General features: G+C 40.3%; 1 protein-coding gene across 1 annotated transcript; it reads left to right on the top strand.

The window, feature by feature from the left end:
* The first annotated feature begins 2,343 nt into the window (after positions 1–2,343).
* LOC108669014 (glutamate receptor ionotropic, NMDA 2B) lies at positions 2,344–23,894 on the top strand. Its single transcript, XM_047880744.1, has 17 exons — positions 2,344–2,635; positions 3,188–3,254; positions 10,333–10,500; positions 10,746–10,976; positions 11,746–11,924; positions 12,553–12,591; positions 13,280–13,422; positions 13,750–13,939; positions 14,637–14,831; positions 15,875–16,033; positions 17,396–17,534; positions 17,989–18,112; positions 19,062–19,152; positions 19,480–19,594; positions 19,925–20,075; positions 22,927–23,041; positions 23,623–23,894. Exons 1-17 carry the CDS (start codon positions 2,573–2,575, stop codon positions 23,770–23,772), a joined length of 2,319 nt encoding a protein of 772 aa, XP_047736700.1. The 5' UTR covers positions 2,344–2,572; the 3' UTR covers positions 23,773–23,894.
* Positions 23,895–25,432: the final 1,538 nt, after the last annotated feature.

Here is a 25,432-nt window from a genome sequence, read left to right as displayed (position 1 = left end):
TAAAACACTCCTTTCTTTCTACAGAACTTATCTTGATACAAGAGAGATATTATGGATATACAAACAAGTATAGGCTAATACGTCGTCCGTTAGGTCGGAGTAACTTTAACGAATGTTACATGGCGGGGTGCTAATTAGTTACAGGGGTTCTTATAAAGGTTAACAGCCCTTTTAAAAAATTATGACTTCTGGCCACCGGGTTCTTGTCCTCGTGCGCCAATACTTCAGTCGGTGACGCGCCTCATCTTAACCAAGTAAGTTGTCCTCGTGTCACGTATGATGTTTAAGCGGTCGATTCAGCGTCTGAGGCAAGCTCTCAGTGATACTGAGGACTCAATTGAAGCGTACAAGGGCTGCTTCTAAACACGTGAGTATTTGTATCCACAAACTATTCTCTGACAACTTCGTGAGCTAGTGGCACGCTGCTGCCTATTGTATGTGAAAATGTTACTGATTAAACGTCGCTAAAAAGAGAGAAAACGGTACGGTCTCGTAACTAACCTTTCGGATGTTAGACTGTAATAGGGTGCTGACCGCTGGCCAATTACACTGATTTTAATTGTCGCGCTTAAATAGGAACGATATTACGCATCACTTCTCAAAATATCAAACCTAGACAGCATCAGTTAAAACAGGTTTACTAATATTCATTACATACAAGGAATATTTATTTGAGGGAGGCTCTAACAAAGAATATGATTCGAGCTTATAGTCGCCATTACTACCCTAATTTCAATTTGCAGTGTTGGCTCACTCGCCAAAAACATCCTGGTCGCTGCTCTAAGATTTAAATAATGATCCATGAACGACATTTGAAATGAAATCCTCTCGTAGCGATATCACAAAGTGAATTCATAAATGGCACAAAATATTTCTTACTGTCGCTGGTAAGGAATTTTCGAATATTAAATTAACGTCACCTGCCTCAGCGACTGTTAGTCTTAACGACTATGTTGATTTTTTTCTCTCGAAGTGCATCGGTATCAAATTGAACCTTGAAACCACGGAAACCATAATCGTTTAATCAATCACGATAAAATCAGCATTCGTGTCACAAGAACACAAAAGAAACCTTTATGACACACCGAATACAAAAAGTAGGAACAAGATGATTCAAAACTGTATTTGTATTTTTGTATTTAACCAATAATTTGACTGTACCTATTTTTACCTAACAACAAATTCTTTTTTTTTTAAATCTGGAAAGGTGAACGGTACAACTGTATATACTCATAACAAACATGGAGTTTAGTCGCGTGGAGCTGTATAAGCATCGCCACCTATAAGCAAAGTCCTGCATAGCTCAATAGTCAGAAGTTCATAACCTTTGTAGAACAAATGCTTGCATAATTAAAAACGACTTCGACAATAATTTATATTTTTATATGAATGAAGATTGCCCATCGTTTTTCATTTTAATTGAGTGCTTATTAATTAAGGAGATCTAGAAACTAATATGAATCTTAAAAATCTGATATGATGGTTGGCTATTAAAGTTTTTAACTCCATGACATTTCAATGATTAAATGAAAAAAAATAGGTATATACTTGAAAAATAATATGCATATTCGAAAAACTGACTCCCATTATTGAGTCTGGGGTTCACAAAGATGATAGGAATTAAATCATTGCATAGGATAAACACGTCCGAGGTTAATTTGTTGATAACATAACCAAATATTAATTGACAATGAATTATCGAACACATTGACAATTTATTAAACAGTTAATCAATAATTTTCGATTTTTTCAAGTAGTCATAAGTCCAATTGAACAATTACTCTTCTCTGACACAACGTTGTAAATAAATATTGTTATCATTTGGCAAAATTCAATGTTAAGGATGACAAATTAGTGGTTTTCAACCGACAACTAGTATGTAGATATTTCTGTGACTTCAGTGCTTCATGCTCGACCACCACAATCATTGTTGGCGTTGAGGCAATAAGTTAATGTTAAAATAACGCCTTACGTAAAATTCGATTAATATGCAAGCGTGACGTGAACAACTCAAATTATTTTTTCATTATTATTTTGAAAACGCCCACAAAAAAGAACTTGGTCCGTTATGAATTGATATGAACGAAATTAATATGATAAACACATGCTTATGCTGTCAAATCGTGGTAGTCACAATCATGGTTGAACTATGGTCACAATGCTCAGCAGCAAACGTCCTCAAAGCATTTTCCCCAATTTGTTTCAATCATAATGACAATATTGCAAAGTGACTACGTTGCATAAATGATAAAGTTTTTAATTTCGATCGATTAGCAATCAGCTGAGTTATGTGCCACTGGATTGGCTAAATAGTGCGTTTTTATGACTTAGTCTGCACGCATGGTTGAACTATGGTTTGCACGTCAGTTAGAGAGTCCGCAGCCTGGAACCGAAGAAACGTCGATGCGGAGTCGACTTGAGGCAGTTGTTAATCGCGGAGTTCAGCTGAACAGCTGCTGGTGAGCTGGATGCCGCTGGTGCTGGACTGCTGGCGGCTGGCCACGGGCTTTAGAATGACTGCAGTCATCCGAGGGTGAGGTACGCTGTCGGACTCCTCCCATGAAGTTCAACGATGATCTCCTCTCACGTTTGGGGAAACTCTTCTTGTCACCCAATGCCATTCTCTCATATAATGGTAATAAGCTAGATTAATTACTTTTATACAAGTGTTCTAACTTTCGATTCGTATCGCCAAATCTCAGTCTGAAGGCCATACACTGTTGTGGATAGATTTCCCAAAGCTTCACAATGAACCTATTGATGAACGATAGTGCAGCTTAACTGATTTATTTAGTGCTGTTATACTACTAGGTAGTCGTCGGTAAGTTATTAGGTGAAATGCCATCTGAAACAGAATACAACATAACTTCATCTTCAGCAGTTCCTGTCATGGCATTATTTAAAATGGCTTGGCTTGGAGTTAGTTTCACCAGTATTTTTTGGTTTCGGCTTCAACCTCTATATTTGAAGGTTGATATTCATATCCAATAATTGCTTAAAAATCTTTATAGGTATATATATACGTATATATTAATTTATGTAATTGTAAGAATAGTAGTAAAAATTACATTATGGTAGACCATGCAAATAATTCATCGTACTATTGTAGCTATTGGGACCTGGTAGTTACTGAATAAATTTAGTTCCAAAAACAATTATTAATCCTTAAAACTTCACGACTTTCCAGAATGCAGCCCCAACTACCACGATAAAGCTCCTGCTCGTCTTTCTAACTTTGATATCCATTGCCTGGGGTAAGACTACGTTTTATATAAAAGCTCAAGGAGTTATTTGAGTAGGAAATGTTAGGTTAGGTTAGGTAAACCTAACTGACTTAGCTAGTGTAGCAAAGTTAAGCGTGAATTTGCCAAACAAACTTCCCAACACGTAAATCTCGTCTAACCCTTTGTGATGACTTTTCAAGGTTGTAACGTATAGGATATCTGCCAGTGGACTATTTAGGTTTTCCTATATTGGTCGAATACGTATAGTGTGAATGCAAGGGGGCATTAGAGCTGAAATACACCATTATATTTATGTGGAGGTGGGTCGGGCTTTGCACACCTACATGTTCATGAAACGTTCATGAAGTTTCTTTTCTGTACTAATGTGTCACGCGACAGCTGCCCGTTATTGAAGCCCCGACCTTGAATTCTTTTGTGTCAACCAACACTGCCCCAATCTCAATTTTATTTGCATGCGCTTTTCCACATTGTCGCTCATACAACCTACGCCAGCGTTGAAATGGGATTTACAATTCGATCTAAATGAGGTTAGTTTCAGCTCCCCAGCTTTTGTGGTAGCTATTTCATTCAGCTTGGCGCTTCAGTTCTAAGTCATGTTAGGTGCGGCCTTGCGGGGGATAATACCCTAAAATTTCATTCGTCGAAAGTGCCCCTTTTAGGCTCTAAGGTGAAATTTAGCAAGGAGTCTGTCAATCCTAAGCTTTGTTCATTATTTGTTAGTAGCCAATGCCTTTCTGTTATTCAACCACGAAAGATTGGTATGCAATGATCGTTTTATGCGCATGCGTGCGGCTGAAGTATTGAGATATTATTCATGATGCACGTTCCGTTTGATAGTATCGTTTTCTCAGCCGCTCAATAGTCTGCATTTGTAAAGAATAAATCGACATTTCCCCAGATTTAACTACGGCCCTATTAAGTTCATTAAAACGTTATTTTGGTAACCGAATGACACACAACTGAGTCGCTATATATGAACCTATCAGAACGAAAGTTACCGGTAATCGCAATGCGCCGCCGTCAATGTCAGCAAAATTATTTGCTCTGATAAGGTTTCAGTTAAAATTAAAATTCTAAACAATAACTGCAGTTTTGAGTTAGTTTAGGTTATTATTGTGTGGTAAGAAATTAACGTATTAAAATTATAACCTAATCTACTCCTTTTAATAGTGAACGGCATAGATAAAAAGTACTTGTAAAGTGTAAACTGACGATGCATTGCTTTCCTTGCTTACCACGTCTACTGTTTAGCAAGTTGCTGAGTCCAGATTTATGTCGATTTGTTGAGTTCAGTGCTGTATTACGCGCGGTTTGCTTGTTATGTTTTATTCAAGAGAGTTAATGGTGCAGACTTTCTCCCAAGCCTTTTATTTCAACTTACTCACTTGGGTACGAATGTAGCTATTACTTCTTGAAGTGAGACGTTGGGACGTTTAAAACAAAAAATTGTTGGCAAGTTTGCCCAGAGAGACGAAGCCATTGTTATACACAGGCTATTCAATATATATAGGATTATATATGACCTTGGTAGTTACGTAGTTAGGTTTGTGTTCAAGAATGAAACGGACAAGCTGCTGTTGGATTAATAAATTTTAGTCGAATTACTGGACCCTTTGATGAGGGTTTTATATATTATGAGAGAAGATAAAAAATTTTAAAACTGTGACATTTGGATGTATTTGCTTCGTCTATAATTGCAGAGCCTAACATTATTTCGCCTGTAACTGCGGAGCCTAACCAGCGATGGCCTCCTATATAGCTAAAGAGCCTAAACATTAATTACTTCATCTGTATCTTCGTCTTCATATCTGTTAAGCCTAAGCAATGATAGCTTCATCTATGACTGCAGAGCCTAAGCAATAATTTCTGGAGCCTGGGCAATGATTGCTTCATCTATGACTGCAGAGCCTAAGCAATAATTTCTGGAGCCTGAGCAATGATTGTTCCATCTATGACTACAGAGCCTAAGCAATAATTTCTGGAGCCTGGGCAATGATTGCTTCATCTATGACTGCAGAGCCTAAGCAATAATTTCTGGAGCCTGAGCAATGATTGCTTCATCTATGACTACAGAGCCCAACCAAAAATTGCTCCGTCTAACCAGATTCAAACGTTGGTTCCTATAATTTTAAATAACTTTTAAAAGTTTTAAGACTCACTTGAAATGCAACATAACCTTTTTTATACTTAACTGCTTAATACTTTTAAGGTACACTTGGAATCAAGTGAATTTTGGTGTAGAGAATTCATAGATTTGTTAAATAAAATATTGGCGTTCATCTACCAGAAAATATAACCATGAATTATACGAAAATGTTCCAATTAAGTGTATCACGCTTAAGTTCAAGTGACAGTGTAAAAACATTTATTATCAATTAATAGTGATAATTTTATTACTATAATTCCAATTGAAATTACAATACTTTATTTTGAAATCTTAATGATAAAAAGACGTAAAAAAAGAACAACACTGATAACTGAAACTCGAGAACTAGCAGGTGTCGAACTGGATACTTGGCAAGATAGTTACTTTAACATTGTTGAACGACGGAAAAGAAGTCAGTTACGTTATGCTACAAGTTCGTTAACCTGATATAGGTACACGTAGCGGGATCGCCACGCACTTAGTCATCAGATACTTCCAAGCTTATAATCGGTTGGAGTGTTGGCGATCATCTGCTGAAGAATGTCCTCGTTAATTACTGAAAAACGGTTTTCCAACTGGGTCAGACCACTCTATTCCCGGAGACACTGCTCCATCAAGTTTTTTTTTTACAAGAAGACCGAATGCTAGCTTATTGATGGCAAGCACGCAAAAAAACGACGATATCATCGAAAAAAAAATAATTATTGCTTCAATAATGAGGATTGTGGATCATACCAACTTAGCAGCCTGTTGTAACGTTGGTAGTATCAATATGAATTAGTTCACGGCTGCGATTTTAGCAATCATTCAACCAGACTAACCTATTTCACACTGTTCGGTCAGTTTACATTTATGCTTTTCTGGCACGGTCATGAGGCCCTTCTTAAATAACATCTAACACAAATAACATATTAATCTCGGCGCTGAAGTGTAGGCCTGATGTGGCCTGTCGCCGATTCTTTTCCTTTTCGTGCCTTGTTCACAGAAGATCTAATATCGTTTCATTTGACCGAATCTTTTCATGACTGACGATAGTTGCAAGTAGCTGCTAGACTTCCACCGGGTTCGATATGGTGCTAGGCATTTCAAATCTGAACATATATTTTTCCATAGCTTTATATAGTCTGTTCTTGAACGCGTTCATACTTGGAGCGCCAACGATGTCATTGGGGAGGCTGTTCCACATGTCGGTGACTCGAAGCGAGAAGAAATGTTGTCGCATGGATGTGTTACAACGCAGTATTTTTAGTTAGTTTATAGCCGTGGCCCCTGGTGTTGGTTCTTGTTTGAAATTCTAGTAATCCTTCTGGGACCTTGTATAAGCCATGAGTATACTTGTATGCTTCAATGAGTTCCCCACGCAGACGTCGATAACTGAGGCACGATGCTGTTGCTTGCTTCTCGCCGCTGGTAGTGTTGCAGGGAAGGTCGAACAGGGATTGTGCCCAGGAAAACGTCCAGTCGTCTCTTGAAGGTCTCCAGAGCGAACTCCGTACCCTCTCGTAGATCCTTTGGTAGGACGTTAAACAGCCTCGGCCCTGCCACTGAAAAAGATTCCTCCAGCAGGGATTGAAATCTCACCGCGGCAGATCTGTTACGTAGTGGGGGATCCTATACAGTCTCCCCTTTCTCTAGTTATGGTTTGTCTCAATCCTGAAGGCCTCGCTTTCGAAGTTTGGTGCCATTCCGGATATCATATTCCATGTGTATAGAATGACATACTTTGCCAGTCTCCTCTGTACTGAATACAGACCCAGGCACTTCAATATCTCCCAGTAGTTCAACTCCTCCATCACTCTGATACTGGAAGTTGAGGTTTGTTGGACCCCTTCCAGTTGCCAACCTGCGCCGAGTGTAAACGGGGTCCAGAGCTGGCAGCAGTATTCAAGGACAGGTATTACAAGAGCTCTGAAGAGTGTGATCATCGGTTCCTCTTCTCTTGTTCTGAACGTCCGCCTGATCCACTCCATCTGCTGTCCACCCCTTGCGGTTATTGCCGCTTGTGATCACCAAACTTGACTGATCACAAGCGGCAATAACCGCAAGGGGTAGACGATCACCAAACTTGACTACGGGCTGTGGTGGTGCAGTTGTGAGAGATTCAGTCTCTCGCACCCAGCTTCCGGGTTCGAGTCCCACTGAGAACAAGTTCTTCCGGGAAGCTCAGCTCATGGTCAACTCAGCCATTCATCCAACTCTGGTTGATAAATGAGTACCTGGCTTGTCCAGGGTGTTATGTAATGCAATAAAATGGCTCCGGCGGGTCAGCGAGCCAGTGATGGTCGTAGAACTACCAGTGGCATTAAGTGCCCGGAAAACTTGACCTATCACCCCCCCTCCCTACTACCAGAATGGGTAATTACAACAACAACAACCAAACTTGAATTGAATTTTCATCAGCACTCCTAGATCGCGAAGGAGTCGCTTTTCTCCGATTTCCGAGTTGTCAGATGCCAGGTAGCGGTGCTCCATACCGGGAGCGCAGCCGTGCACCACCAATTTTGTGCACCAATAAGCCCTTAATCGAACGCCTTGGATCTCTCCGGATATCCACCAATCAGCCGTGCACCACTCTGCATTGTCCTCCTCCGGCCTTGACCACCACCTGCCGTGCACCACCAGGCCGCGGATCGAATCTAACTTCCGGGCATCGTTGAATTACGTAATTTTACGTTCACCGCATCTGAGGTTAGGTTTCAGAGAGCATAGTTCTGTTGCAAAATTTATCGTCCTTCGACAAGTGGCCGTTCGACCGAGGGCTGGTTCGACCCACGGCCTAGATACGGACGGCTTGAAGTGTTGAAGGCTACGTTCCGGAAGGCAGGAATCATGACGGTCCATTACATCCAGGGCAGTGGTGGTCTTCGGCAGGCGACCCCTCCATACCAGCCCTTCCGGTACGCCTGTATCTCATAACCTCAAACTTGCTCCCGTTGAACTGCTGTTCATGTGGGCCCAGTCGAACCGAATCGGACAATGCTACACGCGCAGAATAACATACCGAATAATTATTTTACAATCCCTGGATATTATTAATTTTTTTTCTTGTTAGGTAACGTTAATGACAATATAACTTCCTGTCCTAAAAGTCCGTTATTGTGAGTACCAAGTAATTGCAGTCAATGCAGCTTGCTTCAGTACGCCATTTCTCATTTCAAAGATCAATTGCGTTGGGGTATACACAAGTAATAACTAATTTAATAACTAAAACGACTGATCTTCGTGAAAAATTAGTTTAGTTTACAGTAAATTTGATTTCCGCGTCAACTCTGAATCGGCCATAACAACTCTGAATCGGCCTAGAAATGTTACACACTACTTTTGAAATAAATTGTACAATATTCTGACTTACCTTAATAGGACGAACTTTCCCGCTCATAGTTGAATGATTTCGTTAAATATTTTTTATGACCTTCTCAAGAATGAGCATGACATCCATCACACATACAACTTAGAAACAAAGAGGTTTCTAGTACACTAATTTGTGCATTGTAACTCGCCACAATTTGATAAGAGTCTAGGGATGCGGAATGGATTTGAGCTTTATTACATGTTATTTCGTAAACTTTTAGGCAATTTTATATACATTTGATTGAGATGTTAGCTATCGTTGGGAGGAACGATGCGTTATAGATGCCAGCTCAACGTTACTTCATGGGTGTTGCAACGGTGGTGGCGATTTTTTAAGGAATCATTCATTGAGGATAGAAAATTAAGGCATTTTTTCACTGAAGCAGCATTCTCTGCGGGTTGAAAAATCTACGTTTTTGAAACGTTTATCAAACGGGTAACCTGCCCATGCTCTATATTAGATATTTTTCATTATTTGCTGTGGGATGTCCAAGCTTTAGAGAATATAAATAACAGATGACAATAATAGGTTCTTATTCGACACACGAAATGCATTTTTTCAAATTTTACTTGTGATTTGCAAGCGAAAATTTTAAGGTCGTTTCTGTGTGCTGTTCCAGAGTACTAAAATTACACGCGCTCTATTCATTAAACTTACAGGTGCATATGATGTACCCTCTAAATATATTCGCGTGCCAAGCAAAGTCTTTGAAAATTAACATTATAGTTCCAATAGAGTTTCGTATGTGCGTTCTACCGTTCACATGACTCGCACGTGGTTATGATATCATATGCTTGGTGTTTGCTCAGTTGATTGTTCCATGAATTTGATACAAGGTCAATAGCTGTTTGAACGGATTTGACAGTCGTTGCGTGCATAATGAGATTGAAAAATTGTAAAATTGTCGCAATGCTGGCTATGCGATTCTACGAATAACCGTTGATTTATTAAACGCACAGACGATTAATCGGATTCTTATTTGAAGTGTTATGGATTTAGCTGCTTTGTTCCATTCCAACAGAATAAATAATTCTGTCGCCATACTCGGCGTAACCGTTGAATAATGAGGTCCTCAGTAAGTAATTCACTCTTCAATTGTTGCTCTATTAAGTCCTTTACGGTAACTTCTGTTATTTTGTTACTTCATAGAACACCGTATTTATTTACCTTTGTATTAGAGTTGTGCATGTATCCTTGTGTTGAAATGTTTGGACAAGAGCAGTAATATTGCAATAAAGCAATAATATTGATAGCACCTTTCGCTTGTCGGCTCTCTGCATGAGGTACGCTGAAGGTATATTAAACCTCATTACATCAATTTGTGTGAACATTAGACGTGAATATTCAAGTATTTTACAAATTTGCATCGAATACTTATCGTTAATCATCCTTATTATTATTTATTGATATCAGGTGATCTCGAATCACGTTCCCTGCGTGCAAAATCTTTAAATGTATTGTCCATGGACAAAGTTATGTTTTTAAGTCTAACAAGGATTTATAATGTGTCGTTTTGGATAATTGAAAAAAAACACATTGAAGTTTCGGTTGCTATTAATTTAATTATAAAATATTTCTTTTCGTGCCAGGCAGCGACTCTCTTGACGTGATGACAGAAGATTGTCCCAATCGTTCTACCATATCGGCGAACCCGCCAGAAGAAAACGAGGATCCACGGCCGCTCATCGTCTCAGCGTTAGAGTCAACATCTTTCGAACCTTCCCTCACGCCTAACAGATCAACAAGAGACCATGCAGGTTTCGAATCCTATATAGTTTTGAATTTTATTCAAAAAATATTTTTTGAATTGTTGAATAATTTGAATTATATTTTGAATTATTTTGAATTTTATTCAAAAATCTATTCTCAGTGTCATAAAATTCAAGAGTCTTGAAATCTGTGAACGAGTCCAATATGGTAGAATCAGTCTTAGACCCTCGCGTGGATATATTTTCCATTTCTACAAATTCTAATAAAATTGCTTCAGTTTTTCATCCCCAAGTCGAAGAACTCTCCTCTGCCTCAAGCGGGTCCGTGGAAATTGCTTCACCGCAAGAAAGCACGTCTCTTGGGTATCTTGTTCCTAACGCATCTGCAGAATCTTCTATGTTGTACCGCAATGTGCCGAGTGAGGCAACGAATCGTGTGAGGATGATGATAGAGGCGCTCGTTGAAGTGCTTAACCGTACGAGGCTCTACTTGCTTCAGTGCATCGTGCAGGATGTCCACATGGGTAAGCATTCAGCTTCTCTATGCCAAAATTCAACGAGTTTTTTCAAGTTTTCAGTGTACTGTATGTCTTAAATTGTGTTCAGTTGAAACCAGCTCTTTCTAACTTTACGTGCAATCGAAAATTTCGTTCAAACGAGTGTGAGAAAAATTCGAAGCTCAATGCATAATTTATTGAGTCACTCATATAATATGTATCAGATCGATATGAATTTTTTCTATTCCGAAATATTATTTTATTATTTATTCCCTCAGAGCATATCTGGTTCATTTCTATGTGTAAAGAATCCGCAAGACCGTCTCTAATGCCAGAATCGGTCAGAAAATTCAATGAAACTTGAATTGCCCTTGGGGAATAATAACGACATTTTCACTACGGTGGCGCTACAGGCTATAATGATGCTTCTTGAATTTAGCACAGAGCGTCCGACGTTTTGATTAATCATGGTTTTCGTGAACACTGTGATCCACATTAATGGATAATTTTTATTTCATGTTAGTGTTATGCAACACATGATTTTTAAGTTTACTTATTACTTACCTTTACCATTAGGCTTTACTTTTTCTTATTAAATCAGAGGTTTATCTGATAATCTCACTTAGAGCGTATCATGAGAAATTGTAGATCCTCTGGCTCTTGTATTTCAAACGAATCTAGCGACATGGCCACCCATATAATCAGTGTTTTTATGTATATTGGAACGAATTAGGTACTCAAGAACTTCAATTCAATAAGAATTATTCCTTAATTACGCAACTCTGTTTATTTTTAGGTAACAAGCTCATGGCTGCATTGAGCTCACACGGCCTGCCAGCTACGCTGTATGTAACGTCATCAGCTAATAACCCCTCGTGGTTACCTGCTATCTTGCACAACTACGACCCTTACTTCAGCCCATCTGAGTTGGTGGTGTGGGGTGACCTCAAATATCTCACAGAATTCGTTAAAAAGGTAACTATACTGCATACCATACGTAGTTTCCATGGTTTTATCGTTCTCCTAACGTGATTAACCAGTTGCTTTGATTGTTGATACAAGTTCAAAGGGATAAACATTATCATTTTTTCTTTCAATTTTTTTCTGAGTTAGTAATGAGTTTTCCTGCATTATAAACCTAAACAGTTGAGGTTAATGATGTCTAACTCTCAAAATTTTCTTAATTTTCAAACGTCAGTTGATAGTCACGGATTTCATAGTGACATGGTATTTTCGCGACAATGTCTGTACTTCGCTATAATTACGAATAGACTTCCGTATTGGACTGCACTGCAAATCATGCGATGCATTCCAAATCGTCAGAAGCAAACGACTGAAATAATTAATTTACGTTTCAATGTCATTTTATTATCTGGGATGCGTTGCAGTCTGAAAGCCGTATTTATTCGGGCTGTTTTAATTACGAGTAATTCATGCAAGATTTCAAATATTCAGCTTCGATAACGCGCAGCTGTCAAGGTCTTTGCTATCATATCTGTTCTTTGTGTGCCTGTTAATATTTTATTAGGTGTGCACGGTATTCGCTGTACAAATATATACCTTGACATTAAAAATTGTAATGAAAAATTTATTTCTGATCAAGTCGCACGACCTGTTCTATAATGGAATCATAAGCATATCGGTAAGTAGATTTGATTGTTATTTCTTACAAAAGGCTGTTTAATTTGAATTGCACTTCATTTTGAAATATTGACGATTTTTCAATTTTTTCCTCTTCTTATTTTCAAAAATTTAAGGCCACGGTTCTTGCCTTACTTTAACTTTACAATTTTGTTATTATGTGTTTCTTAAAAAACTGAGTGTTTGGCAATTTGAATTTTTTGTTTAAAATTGTTTTTGAGAGTGCATTACGTTTGTGTCTATGTGCCATTTATGAGACATCAAAGTACGTAAATCAAACGTTGACATTGCAAATAACGCGCCTGTCACGTCAAAAAACTGTCACGTGGAAGTACAAGTATTCTAATTGGTCAGTTGCCTCGAACCAAATTAACAAACGTCTTGGAAACTGCAGAAAATGCCTATAGGAAGTTTCAAGTGAAAACGACTAGGAACCAGCTCATTGGTTCCATCTATATTGAAACTTATACTCTTGGACTTTTTAACTAATGATCAAGCTGGTCTCCAGGAAGTTTAGCAGTAACTAGCAATTCTTGGATAGGTACATAATTCTTGATAAGCATTTTAACTTTGGTTTTTTAAAGCGTGTGAAATTCCTGTGGGTTTTGAGTAAAATTGATTTATTAATTTTCCTAGCATTTCTTGGCTACATAATTCTTGATAAGCATTTAAACTTTGGTTTTTCAAAGCGTGTGAAATTCCTGTGGGTTTTGCACCCGAGCGAAGAGCTGACCGAAGCTGGAGAGTCAGAAGTGATACGTAAACTGGAGCCTGAATTATTTTTCGCCTCGCAAGGGCTGGTCTTACTCATGAGTCAAAGTCTAAACGACAGGTGAGTTAAGTAGGTAATTTTTTGTATCAAATTTAATTATCCATTTATATTTGAGGACTTTTATTAACTAAAATATTAGAAATGTATTACCGAAGACATAGAATATGCATTTAAGAAAAAATTATCGGTTGCACTTGCACCTATAAATGGATGATAATTTTGGTAATGCATGAACGTAGTTTTTACCGTCTATTTAATTCGTACTGAAAATATATGAAATTCACTGCTGGCTACTCTTGACTTCAAATGAGTACATTTTCAAGAAGAACTAAATTTTTATATAGAAATTTCAAGAAATACACTTGAAGAAATGCTTTCTTGTCGCAGCGCCAACGCGTCCCAGGTTCTGGTGCTGAGAGTTTTCTCCTCCGTCCCTGAGGGCGTGACGCTACAAGCCGCAGCGCATGTACACAACTTTTATAACGACTCCAAAGTTCAGGTGGAAGAACTGGAGCCTTTCTGGCCGACGGTACCGCGCAATTTCATGGGTTCTCTAGTTGTCGTTACGTGCTTGGATGTAAGTGTTGAAGATTGGAATTGCGACTGTTCATTAAAGTTAATAATTATATTACGTTGAAAAATAGCCAGAGTTCACATAGTCATTGTCAGCTGGGCAGTCGGCATTCAACAGGGCCAGCAGATTTCACTTGAGCAAGCAGGCTATTGAATTTATATGATGAGCTCCTTCGGTCCAAGTTATGTTCTCAAGTTCAAAGAGTGATTTGAAGCTTAAATAAATTAATTAAGTCACACAGAGCGTTGGGGGAATTGGGGAGCTTCAAAACATAAGGCGTATTGCAACATTGGCAAGAACGCTTAGAGTAGATCATGCGATTCAGTAGATTGCTCTTTTGTGTATCCAAATCGTGTAAATATTTCTTCCAGCTGGAAGTTCACTGCTTTTTTAACTCGCCACGTATACCAGAAGATCAAAGTCAGAATACAAAATAAAAGCTATTTTATAAATTATAAACGTGGGTAATAATTAAATGATATACGGTAGCATTTTTTTAATGGGACCTGCTAGAGGCAACGTTAAAAGGTTTAATTACTTTGCTGGGCATTGTGTTGGTATACTGATGAGAATAGTATTCGTAATATATAATAGTATCCTGCTTTTGCTACAACGTAATGGTCTTGCAACTCTTGAGTGTGTAAAACCGACTACTCCAAGGACAATATTGTCTTAAACATGGGGCCCTTTTTATGAGCAGAAGCCTGGCTGTTTTGAACTGGAAAAGGATGTATCCAAATCCACTTTAGAGACCGCGAGAGGCTTTTGTGCCGAGGTTGCTCGTGCTATCGCAAAATTCATGAATTTTACAACGGTCCTACGCCCCACCGACGGCTTCGGTTCCCAGCTGAAAAATGGCTCCTGGAATGGCATGGTCGGCCTAATCAACAGAAAAGTAATTTTTCTACACTTAGTCACTTACAACCATTCTTGTAAATATTCATCGCAAAAATAACTTATTCCTTCTTTGATAACACGTTGACTACGTATTGATAGAAATATGTTCCACCGATAATTTAATTGAATGCAAAAAAATTGTGATAACGTCAGTAGCAAAGTGGTACCCTTGAGACTTTACCAAGACAAAGTGGTACCCTTGAGACTTTACCAAGTGGTACCCTTGAGATTTTACCCTATTAATGACTTTATAGTCATTAATAAGCCTCATCCATTCGTCAACAGCTGCAGTGTGTCTTTTTTTACACAAAAAACATGTTGCGAAACTGAATCTATTGCTCTCATTAATCGTTATAAAAAAACTCAATGAACTAAAGGAGAGTCAGGGTTGGGTGACACCGAAAACCCCGAATATCGTGGCTTGAACTCGGTTTTGAAAAGATGTTTAAATGATAGATAAATTTAAATAGAACAAATTTGCGAAATCTGTCATTTCATATGATCATGTGGAGGATATCATATTTTAAACTTGAATCGAAATAATCGCGATAAACTAGAAGGATGAAACTTCGAAAGATCTTTGTTAACATAAATTCGCAGGTACTTCATTCTTTAGAAGAGTTTAAGATCGGAAAATGATTTGGATTGTGAAATTATTGCTTTGTATTTCTTGCTATCAGCGTTTAGTTTAGTAATATTCATCATAGTTGTTAGAATTCTGTGCATTCAATTATATTTTTCAACAGTTCCGCCATTTATTGAGATTAAGCAATACTATTTATTTTTTTAATATTCAAATGTCCTGATATTGAAAAATCTCAACTGAATTATGAATTCACAATAACGTAAACCTAAAATAGCAACGTCTTTGCTAGGGATGTCCTCAAACAAAAATAACACAAACATTCAAATAAATTCTACCAGCCATCTTCATCCCTATCACTATTCCAATTTGTACGTGGGAGCAGGAGGCAGAAATAGGACCTCTATACCAGCCATCTTCATCCCTATCACTATTCCAATTTGTACGTGTGGGAGCAGGAGGCAGAAATAGGACCTCTAGACTTCTCGCCTTCTTGGGATCGTCGAGTTGCCATTGATTTTGCCGAGTATCTGGGGTCAGAGGGACTTGTGATGGTATCAAACTCAGCCAGGCTCGTCAAACAACCTTATCTGCTCCTGAAAATCTTCAGCCCCGAGGTGAGATTACAAATAAATTTGTATATACCATATCTTGGATTTTCGAATTGATTTATTCGTTGCAGAGTCAGAATCGCCAAACCAACTTACCTGGTATAGTAGATTTTCAGCCCTGAGCTTGAGACCTCAAAAAGTTTTGTGTACAGTGTTGCGTGTTTATTTACGTGATTTATTACCAATGTGATAACAAACAAAGGAAATTTTTTAGTGACTTTTTATATGCAATAGTGATATAGTAAATGTTTAGCCTTTCTCATTATCTCACATTGAATAGATAGGATAACAGAAACTAAAGGAAACCAATCTTTCTAGGAAAACGTTAGTGAGCTACATATAGGTTTCTATATAAGCTCTATAACGCTGAACGCTCGACCCGCTTATTAGTTGCCGATTCAAGACAACGCGGGTGTTTGTGTTCTTGTATGTTATCTGAACCAACGTCAGAGTCCTGGTAGCCCTACTTTGTGGCCAAAAGAATCCAGTGAGAAAAATGTTCTCCGCGTTAAAGTTACGTCCTTTAGAAGTTGAACCACCAAAATGAAATCTCTCGCCGCCTGCAATAGCACCATGGTATCCTGTTTGAAAGTCCTCAGCCACGCTGCCAGCACTATTTGTCATCAGGTCACCGTCAGGCCTCATAAGCTCTATCTAACGAAAGACATAACATAACATAGTGATGTCGGCGCTGAAGTGTAGGCCTGATGTGGCATGTCGCCGATTCTTTTCCTTTTCGTGGCTTGTTCACAGAAGATCTAATATCGTATCATTTGACCGGATCTTTTCATGACTGACGATAGTTTGAAGTAGCTACTAGACTTCCACCGGGTTCGATAAGGAGCTAGGCATTTCAAATCTGAACATATATATTTCCATAGCTTTATCTAGTCTGTTCATGAACGCGTACATACTTGGAGCACCAACGATTCGTGGGCTATCCAAAAGAATCCAAGGAGAGTCAAGCTATGTCAGTACCAGAAGCAACAGCATCAGGGTTACGCAAATGTATAACAACATTTTTCACGTCCCTCTAATGTGGTTGCTTAGAATATTCATTTTTTTGTCTCATCCTTCCTTTACAAATAGAAACGTAATCTCGAGGTCAAAACGACAACTTTGTTATCATGTATCCAAGGAAAGCAAAAGCCATGGGTCGTACCCATGCTGCCCCTGTAAAAAATCTACGCATGGACAAACAATATTTCGAGAAATAATAAGGCACAATCAATAGATATAGAATCTATTCAACGTGATATCTCAGTTTTCGCTGTATCCATTGGAACTATTACATTCGGATACATTTTTTTCTTTCTGGGTAAATGAAGTTTTAAATTAACGATTAAAGTTTCATCTAAATTTTACCAGGTTCTGGTCGGCATCTTCTTAATTAATCTTTTGGCCACTGGAGTCATCCTACTCATCACGCTCCGTCACTACAGAAAGCCAATCAATTTCGAGTCCCTTACGTTCATTGTCGAGAGCCTTCGGTTTACCTTCAGTCAAAGTGGGTTGCATTTTATTTAGTTAAATATCTTATTTATCTTTGCTCTTAGTCGAATGAATTGAAACTAGATGGAGCTCTGTTTTTTTTTTGTGCATAGTTTCGTGGCGGTCTACCACTTAATATATCGAAGTATTGTCATATAGGCAATACTTCATCGTTGCTCTGGAAGAAACGTGTTTTTTATGAATTTAGTTTCATTCTGCCGATATATTTGATAGCACAGGTCAGGCCATAGATATAGTCTTATTTCGTTCATTTTTGTGTTATGATCTGTAAATCTTTTATAGGTGATAAAATAGGGGATAGACGAATTATTGTTCCATTTATTACATCAAGCACCAGGCTCTAATGTGACTGACATAAATAAGATCTTTGGATCAACAAAAATTCGTCTATTTCAACTTCAGAAAACGATTAAGATTATTTAAAACCATAACACTTTGAATACCGACAGTTTCACCTAAAGACCCAAAGCTGACCAGCGTCCGTGTGCTGACCATCCCAGTGGTGCTCGTGGTGCTCGTCGTCACGGCCACCTACAATGGAGCGATCACTTCCTATCTGGCCTTACCGCTATGGTGGGCCTCATATTCAACATTGTTAGGGTCATGTATCATTTTCAAGAAGGGTTTGTCTCACTACATCGCTAGAAACGGATATTTATATATCTTTTTTTAGGAAGGGACAACCTTGGTTTCATTGTTACGAAGGCACACCTCTGGATCATTGTTAGAAGGGGCACCTCTCCATCACTGTTAGGAAGGAAAACTTCATTATCATTGCCAAGGAATGGCAGATCTAAATCAATGTTAGGAGGAACACCTCTCTACCTTATTGCAGTTTGGTCACTCGACTCGCATGTCTTACCGGTTAACCGAACCACAAGGCGCTCGGAACAACCAAGCGTGTGCACATCACCCAACCACACGCACATCACCCCACCACACGCACATCACCCAACCACACGCACATCACCCCACCACACGCACATCACCCCACCACACGCACATCACCCTACATCACCTCACCACACGCACTTCACCCCAACACACGCACATCACCCCACCACACGCACATCACCTCACCACACGCACTTCACCCCAACACACGCCCATCAGACTTGTAGGGCCTCGTAACGCGCTTCTAGCAATCCCACATCATACAGATGCATTGATGTTTTCGAATGATTCACGTAACTTTCCTATTGTTTAAAAATATATGAAAGTCTTTGAAAATTCATAAGTGAAGCACCTTAGTTTCATATAAAACAATCTCTCCATAGGGTAAATTTTCTTATAAAAATCTGAGTATCGTGAGATTCCAGTCCCATTGAATGGGTTAGCGATACTGTTTTTCATCAGTTGCCTTCTCAGAAAAACAATCGAAGCGATAAGCAACCTACTTTCTCGCTGCACGAGAAGCTTTCAATGTGTTTTCTCACTTATAATACTTTCTTTTTAGCTTTTGATTAAAGAAAACTAATGATGTAAATATATAATTGTCTTAACAATTTCTATTTTTGCGCAGGTCTAAAACCATCGACACGGGCGTAGATCTCGCAAACTCGCCCACCATTCCTTTCGCCCGCCCCAGCACTTACACCTACCCTTTCTTTATGGTATGATATCTTTCAATGATTCGTTTTGTTAGACCTCTTGTGCAAACAGATCCATCTTCCTAGTATAATTCCTCTAAATTTGTGCAATTGATTAGCTCTTTAACCTGAATTTAACGCGTTGCTTTATGATGACATAATATAGGAATAGCGCAGCGAAAAAATATTGTGCGGCGATGGATCGATATGTCAAACCTATACGGTGTGCATTCGTAATATTATAAGTTTCACTCATTTCGTACGTTCAACACTTTACAAAAGTCTTCTAATCATACAGCTACCGTGCAAGGTTGAGTCAGTAAATAAAATGTAGCAAGTTCTTTGTTTCAGATGCAAGATAAACCACCTCTGAGTCAAATTAGGGATAAGCTACGAATGGTCGATGATTCTAAAGTGGATGAAGAATTCTTCGAAAAGGTTTCTGAAGGGAAGTACGCCCTTATAGGTGAGCTGAATTTGATAAGCCCATAATATCTGAAGATGGGCAGTAAATAATATTCACCCCCGACTTTTTGTATACATACTTACAGTATTAATTCAGTAATTGAATTGGAAATTAATTCCTCGTTCAAGTTTAGAGACTGGTCATAAAATTTCAGGTTCATGTATTCTCTTTGTATACTTTTGATTCTTTTCTATAAGATGATAGATAGATTTTAACCGGCGTTCCAATGAACAAATCAGTCCTACTATAAAATTTGATCAGCCAAGTGGTCCTAACGTTGACTATTACTTCTATCAACAATTCTTCAGCTCATCATTATTTCTTCCCTAGATACCTACTCGTCTGCAGTCGGTCGGTCCAACCTATACGAGAAGCGCAACCACGTTTGTCGTTTCTACGTCGGTTACGAGGAGTACGCGACTCGCCTCGACTCCTTCGGCTTGCAGCGCAACAGTCGCCTTACCTACCATGTGGACATCATGTGCGTGTGGTGATGTGCGTGTGGTGGGGTGATGTGCGTGTGGTGATGTGGTGATGTGCGTGTGGTGGTGGGGTGATGTGCGTGTGGTGGGGTGGTGATGTGCGTGGGGTGATGTGTGTGTGGTGGGGTGATGTGCGTGTAGTGATGTGCGTGTGGTGATGTGGTGTGGTGATGTGCGTGTGGTGATGTGGTGTGGTGATGTGCGTGTGGTGGTGTGCGTGGGGTGATGTGCGTGTGGTGGTGGGGTGATGTGCGTGTGNACTTTTGATTCTTTTCTATAAGATGATAGATAGATTTTAACCGGCGTTCCAATGAACAAATCAGTCCTACTATAAAATTTGATCAGCCAAGTGGTCCTAACGTTGACTATTACTTCTATCAACAATTCTTCAGCTCATCATTATTTCTTCCCTAGATACCTACTCGTCTGCAGTCGGTCGGTCCAACCTATACGAGAAGCGCAACCACGTTTGTCGTTTCTACGTCGGTTACGAGGAGTACGCGACTCGCCTGGACTCCTTCGGCTTGCAGCGCAACAGTCGCCTTACCTACCATGTGGACATCATGTGCGTGTGGTGATGTGCGTGTGGTGGGGTGATGTGCGTGTGGTGATGTGCGCGTGGTGGGGTGATGTGCGTGTGGTGAGGTGATGTGCGTGTGGTGGTGTGATGTGCGTGTGGTGATGTGCGTGTGGTGATGTGCGTGGGGTGGGGTGATGTGCGTGTGGTGGTGTGATGTGCGTGTGGTGGTGTGATGTGCGTGTGGTGGGGTGGTGATGTGCGTGTGGTGGTGGTGTGATGTGCGTGTGGTGGTGGTGTGATGTGCGTGTGGTGGTGGTGTGATGTGCGTGTGGTGGTGATGATGATTAAGTGACTGTCCATCATGTGTATGTGGTTTAGGTGGCCAAGTGTCCAACTAGTTAATGGAATAGAAATCAGTTCGTAAATATGAAACTGAAATGAAAATTTGTACTTCTATAGAGCCTTTATTGTGGGAGAATCCAAACAGTATCTTCGTAATGGTGGGATCTGATGTGATCTACGAAATGTGATTTTTATTTGCTAAAAGTGAAGCTTATTTAAGTGCAAGCCTTTGTTGGCATCCGTCAACTGAATTACCGTTGGACATATGCTTCCTTAGTATCCATAGTATTTGTTTGGGACATAGCAGTCCCAGGCCACGATGGATCGCCGCCTCTGATTATCGTTCATCCGCCCTCATTTGGGCCACCTGATGCACGATGCTGTTGCTTGCTTCTCGCCGCTGGTAGTGTTGCAGGGGAGGTCGATCTGGGATTGTGCTCAGGAACACGTCTAGCTGTCTCTTGAAGGTCTCCAGGGTGAACTCCCCCTCTCTTAGATCCCTTGGTAGGGCGTTGAACAGCCTTGGTCCTGCCACGGAGAGTGATCCTTCTCGCAGGGATTGAAATCTGACTGCGGATCTGTTACGCAGGGGAGGGATCTTGCACAGTCTCCCCCTTCTCTCGTTGTGATATGTCTGAATCTTGAAGGTCTCGCTCTCGAAGTTTGGCACCATTCCGGTTATCATTTTCCATGTGTACAGAATGACATACCTCTCCCGTCTCCTCTGCAGTGAGTACAAATTCAGTCGCTGTAACCTCCCCCAGTAGTTAAAATTCTCCATCCCTCTGATCCTGGAAGTAAAGGTTCGTTGGACTCCTTCCAGTTGCCGTATTGCGCCTAGTGTGAACGGAGTCCAGAGCTGGCAGCAGTATTCAAGGATAGGTATTACAAGGGCTCTGAAGAGTGTGATCATCGGTTCCGCTTCTCTCGTTCTGAACGTCCGCCAGATCCACCCCATCTGTTGTCTACCTTTTGCGGTTATTGCCGGTATGTGATCACCGAAATTGATCTGATTGTTCATCAACACTCCTAGATCGCGAACGAGTCGCTTCTCTTCGATTTCCGAGTTGTCAGGTGCCAGGTAGCGGTGATCCATTCCAGCTCTTCCGGTTCCTCTGTACCTCAGGACCTCAAACTTGGTCCCGTTGAACTGCATGTTGTTCACTAGGGCCCAGTCATATATTGCAGAGAGGTCTTCTTGTAACCTCTCACTGTCCGTCCTGTCCGTGATGGTCATTAATATCCTGGTGTCGTCCGCGAATGACGATGCAGTGGCGTGGTTCACTGCCACATCTATGTCGGCGATGTGGATGAGGAAAAGGATTGGGCCGAGTACCGTTCCCTGTGGTACTCCACTCTTCACCTTAGCCACGCTCGATCTCGAGCCTCCAACAACTACAGCTTGTAGTCTTTCTGTTAGGAAGCTGTGGATCCATGCCAGCAATTCACCTCCGACTCCCAGCAGTCTTAATTTTCTGAAGAGCACTCCATGGTCGACTTTTTCAAACGCTTTCGCGAAGTCCAAATACACCACGTCCACCCCGGCCCCCTCCTCCAGCATGGCCAGGATTTGGTGGTGATGCTCCAGTAACTGAGATAAACAGGAACGATTTCGTCTAAAACCGTGTTGCCTTCTGTTGAAAAGGTCAGCGTCTTCCATGTACTGCACCAACCTTCTGGCAACAACCTTCTCAAATACTTTGATTACTTGTGATGTTAATGTAACCGGCCTGTAATTTTGGGGTTTCCCTTCTACTTTCTTCAGCAGCAACGCGTTCTTCATCAGAAACATCAATTATCCAATCTAAAAGAGATCATCACAACGTTACCATAACAAATATCATATTCTGAATTTCAAAAGCTATCACCTCATAAAGATTCTGAAATATTTACTCAGTATCAGAAGCCATAACCTATAACCACACTTGCATCATCACGGCACGATCCAGAAATGAGGCTTACTTAAAATCCTTGTATTTTGCGTGCAGAATACAGCGCCTACGCAGCTTCGGCATCACGAGTTACTTGCGAAGGATCGCGTATAAAGTTCCGTGCGATCTGCACCCCAGCCTCAGCGAGCTCGCCCCGCTCAATCTATCCCAGGTCTTGCACATTCCATTTAGAATTAAAATATTTTACCGTAGGAACTGGAATGATCGAAAGTCTATGTTTACTAAGTGCTAAGTTTGTTTAGTAAATATGGTTGCGTTTGTAAATTTGCTTGATGTTTGGATATATGTAAATTATTTTACTAGATAGAATTGTATATTATATTTGGCACTTGGCTTTTTTATAGTTTCGTTTCAATGTGATGAAAATCATGTGAAGACTCGGTTCAGACTTGCACAATGATTATCTCAACACTTCTGACAGATTTGCCTATTGATTATCGCAACACTTCTTAGAGATTTGTATAATGATTATATCAACACTTGATAGAGATTAACATTATGATTATCTCAACACTTCTTAGAGATTTGCAAAATAATTATCTCGACACTTCTTACAGATTTGCATTCTGATTTTCTCAATACTTCTTAGAGATTTGCATTATGATTATCTCAACACTTGGTAGAGATTAACATTATTATTATTTCAATACGATCATATTACTCCCATTATAACCTCTCACTATTTCCTGCATTCCCTATACTGCGGGTTCATCACAATACATAATATTTCAGTACGAGGGCCTGATGTACGTGTTCTGCATCGCTTTGGGCGCCAGCTTCGTCGTTTTCCTCTTGGAGCTCACGCTGCACAAGTTCAGAACCCCCACGCTGACGCCCGTAACCGTGCTGCAAGTTAACCATCAGGATTACGGTGGTGCTTAGAAATGTTCATCTTTTCCCACGCGCACGCCCGTAACCGTGTTGCAAGTTAACCATCAGGATTACGGTGGTGCTTAGAAATGTTCATCTTTTCCCACGCGCATGCCCGTAAGTTCGTAACCGTGCTGCAGGTTAACCATCAGGATTACAGTGGTGCTTAGAACTGTTCATCTTTTCCCGCGTGTACGCCCGTAACCGTGCTGCAGGTTCCATCAGGATTACGGTGGTGCTTAGAACTTTCCCACGCTGACGCCCGTAACCGTGCTGCAGGTTAACAACCATCAGTATTACGGTGGCCGATATTGCTTAGACCAATATTGTTGATCTGTACCTCACAACAAAACCAAACTGAGAGCTGATGGGTTCCTCCAATATCCCCTTAACTGAACGTAACTTGGCCGCAATTGCTATCGCCATTTTTAGTCTCTCCTCGTCTTTAAATTTTCCCTTCCTCTTCCTTGCCACTCAGTTTCACCGACTTGATGTTTCACCGTACATCGGGACTTGATGTTTCATCGTACATCGGGACTTGATGTTTCACCGTACATCGGGACTTGATGTTTCACTGTACATCGGGACCTGATGTTTCACCGTACATCGGGACTTGATGTTTCACTGTACATCGGAACCTGATGTTTCACCGTACATCGGGACTTGATGTTTCACCGTACATCGGGACCTGATGTTTCACCGTACATCGGGACTTGATGTTTCACCGTACAACGGGACTTGATGTTTCACTGTACAACGGGACTTGATGTTTCACTGTACATTGGGACTTGATGTTTCACCGCACATCGGGACTTGATGTTTCACCGTACATCGGGACTTGATGTTTCATCGTACATCGGGACTTGATGTTTCACCGTACATCGGACTTGATGTTTCACCGTACATCGGACTTGATGTTTCACGTGATGCATGTGGCGACTGACCAGTTGAAGGTATGGAGGACGCACTTCGTAGGTAGTCAGCTCCTAATAGCTCACAGACGAGGTAGCCTGCGTATCACGATAGTTACCTTCCTCGGCGACTTCAAGTAGGAGTTCCTCTGAGATTTGACGATTACAGGCTACGGTACACTATGTCGGGCTGAGTGGTGAACGCTGCCACCTCATGATTGAGAATCGTTTGTAAACGTGAAGCAGGTTAACCGTCAGGAACAGAGTGGCGCTTGGAACTGTCCATCACGACCCGATTGGTTACTTCTTCCCCCGTTTTTCTCATTTCCCCAATAGACCGTAATTTAGTCGCAAGCTATCGCCATTTTTCATATCCATTCAATTTCGCATACCGCTTACTGGTCACTAGGTACCACATCTTCTCCCGCTATCGCTAGTGGCATCCACACACTAGCATAACGTCCAAGATGTACGCCCATTTAAGACTGATGATTGAGTCCTGTGTACAAGGAACCCATTGAACTCCTGTAATAAATGTTTGCATGCCGATTGCTTTCCGTTCCGTTTCGCCGTAATGTACGAATATCTGACAATTTCCTCTGGCATACCCTTACATTTTCTCACCTTCATTTGCTTTTTATTCCTTCATGGACATTTTCAAAAATATGGCAGATTTTGCTCGTATAGAAAGCATTTGATACCATACGGTATGAATTATTTTCAAACTTGTGAAACTTGAAAAATATACAAAAGCATGTCTG

This window comes from Hyalella azteca, unplaced genomic scaffold, assembly GCF_000764305.2.
Source record: "Hyalella azteca isolate HAZT.00-mixed unplaced genomic scaffold, Hazt_2.0.2 contig6127, whole genome shotgun sequence".
Classification (NCBI taxonomy): Eukaryota; Metazoa; Arthropoda; class Malacostraca; order Amphipoda; family Hyalellidae; genus Hyalella; species Hyalella azteca.
The sequence above is the reverse complement of the archived record's forward strand: the minus strand, read 5'-3'. Positions and strand labels throughout refer to the sequence as shown.

What these genes read in the sequence shown, in the direction of transcription:
- LOC108669014 (XM_047880744.1), top strand. Translation starts at nt 2,573, where the DNA reads ATGATCTCCTCTCACGTTTGGGGAAACTCTTCTTGTCACCCAATGCCA. An exon ending in TGCCATTCTCTCATATAATG is followed by an intron (nt 2,636 to 3,187) that starts GTAATAAGCTAG and finishes ACGACTTTCCAG; the next exon opens with AATGCAGCCCCAACTACCAC. An exon ending in ATGGAATCATAAGCATATCG is followed by an intron (nt 12,592 to 13,279) that starts GTAAGTAGATTT and finishes GGTTTTTCAAAG; the next exon opens with CGTGTGAAATTCCTGTGGGT.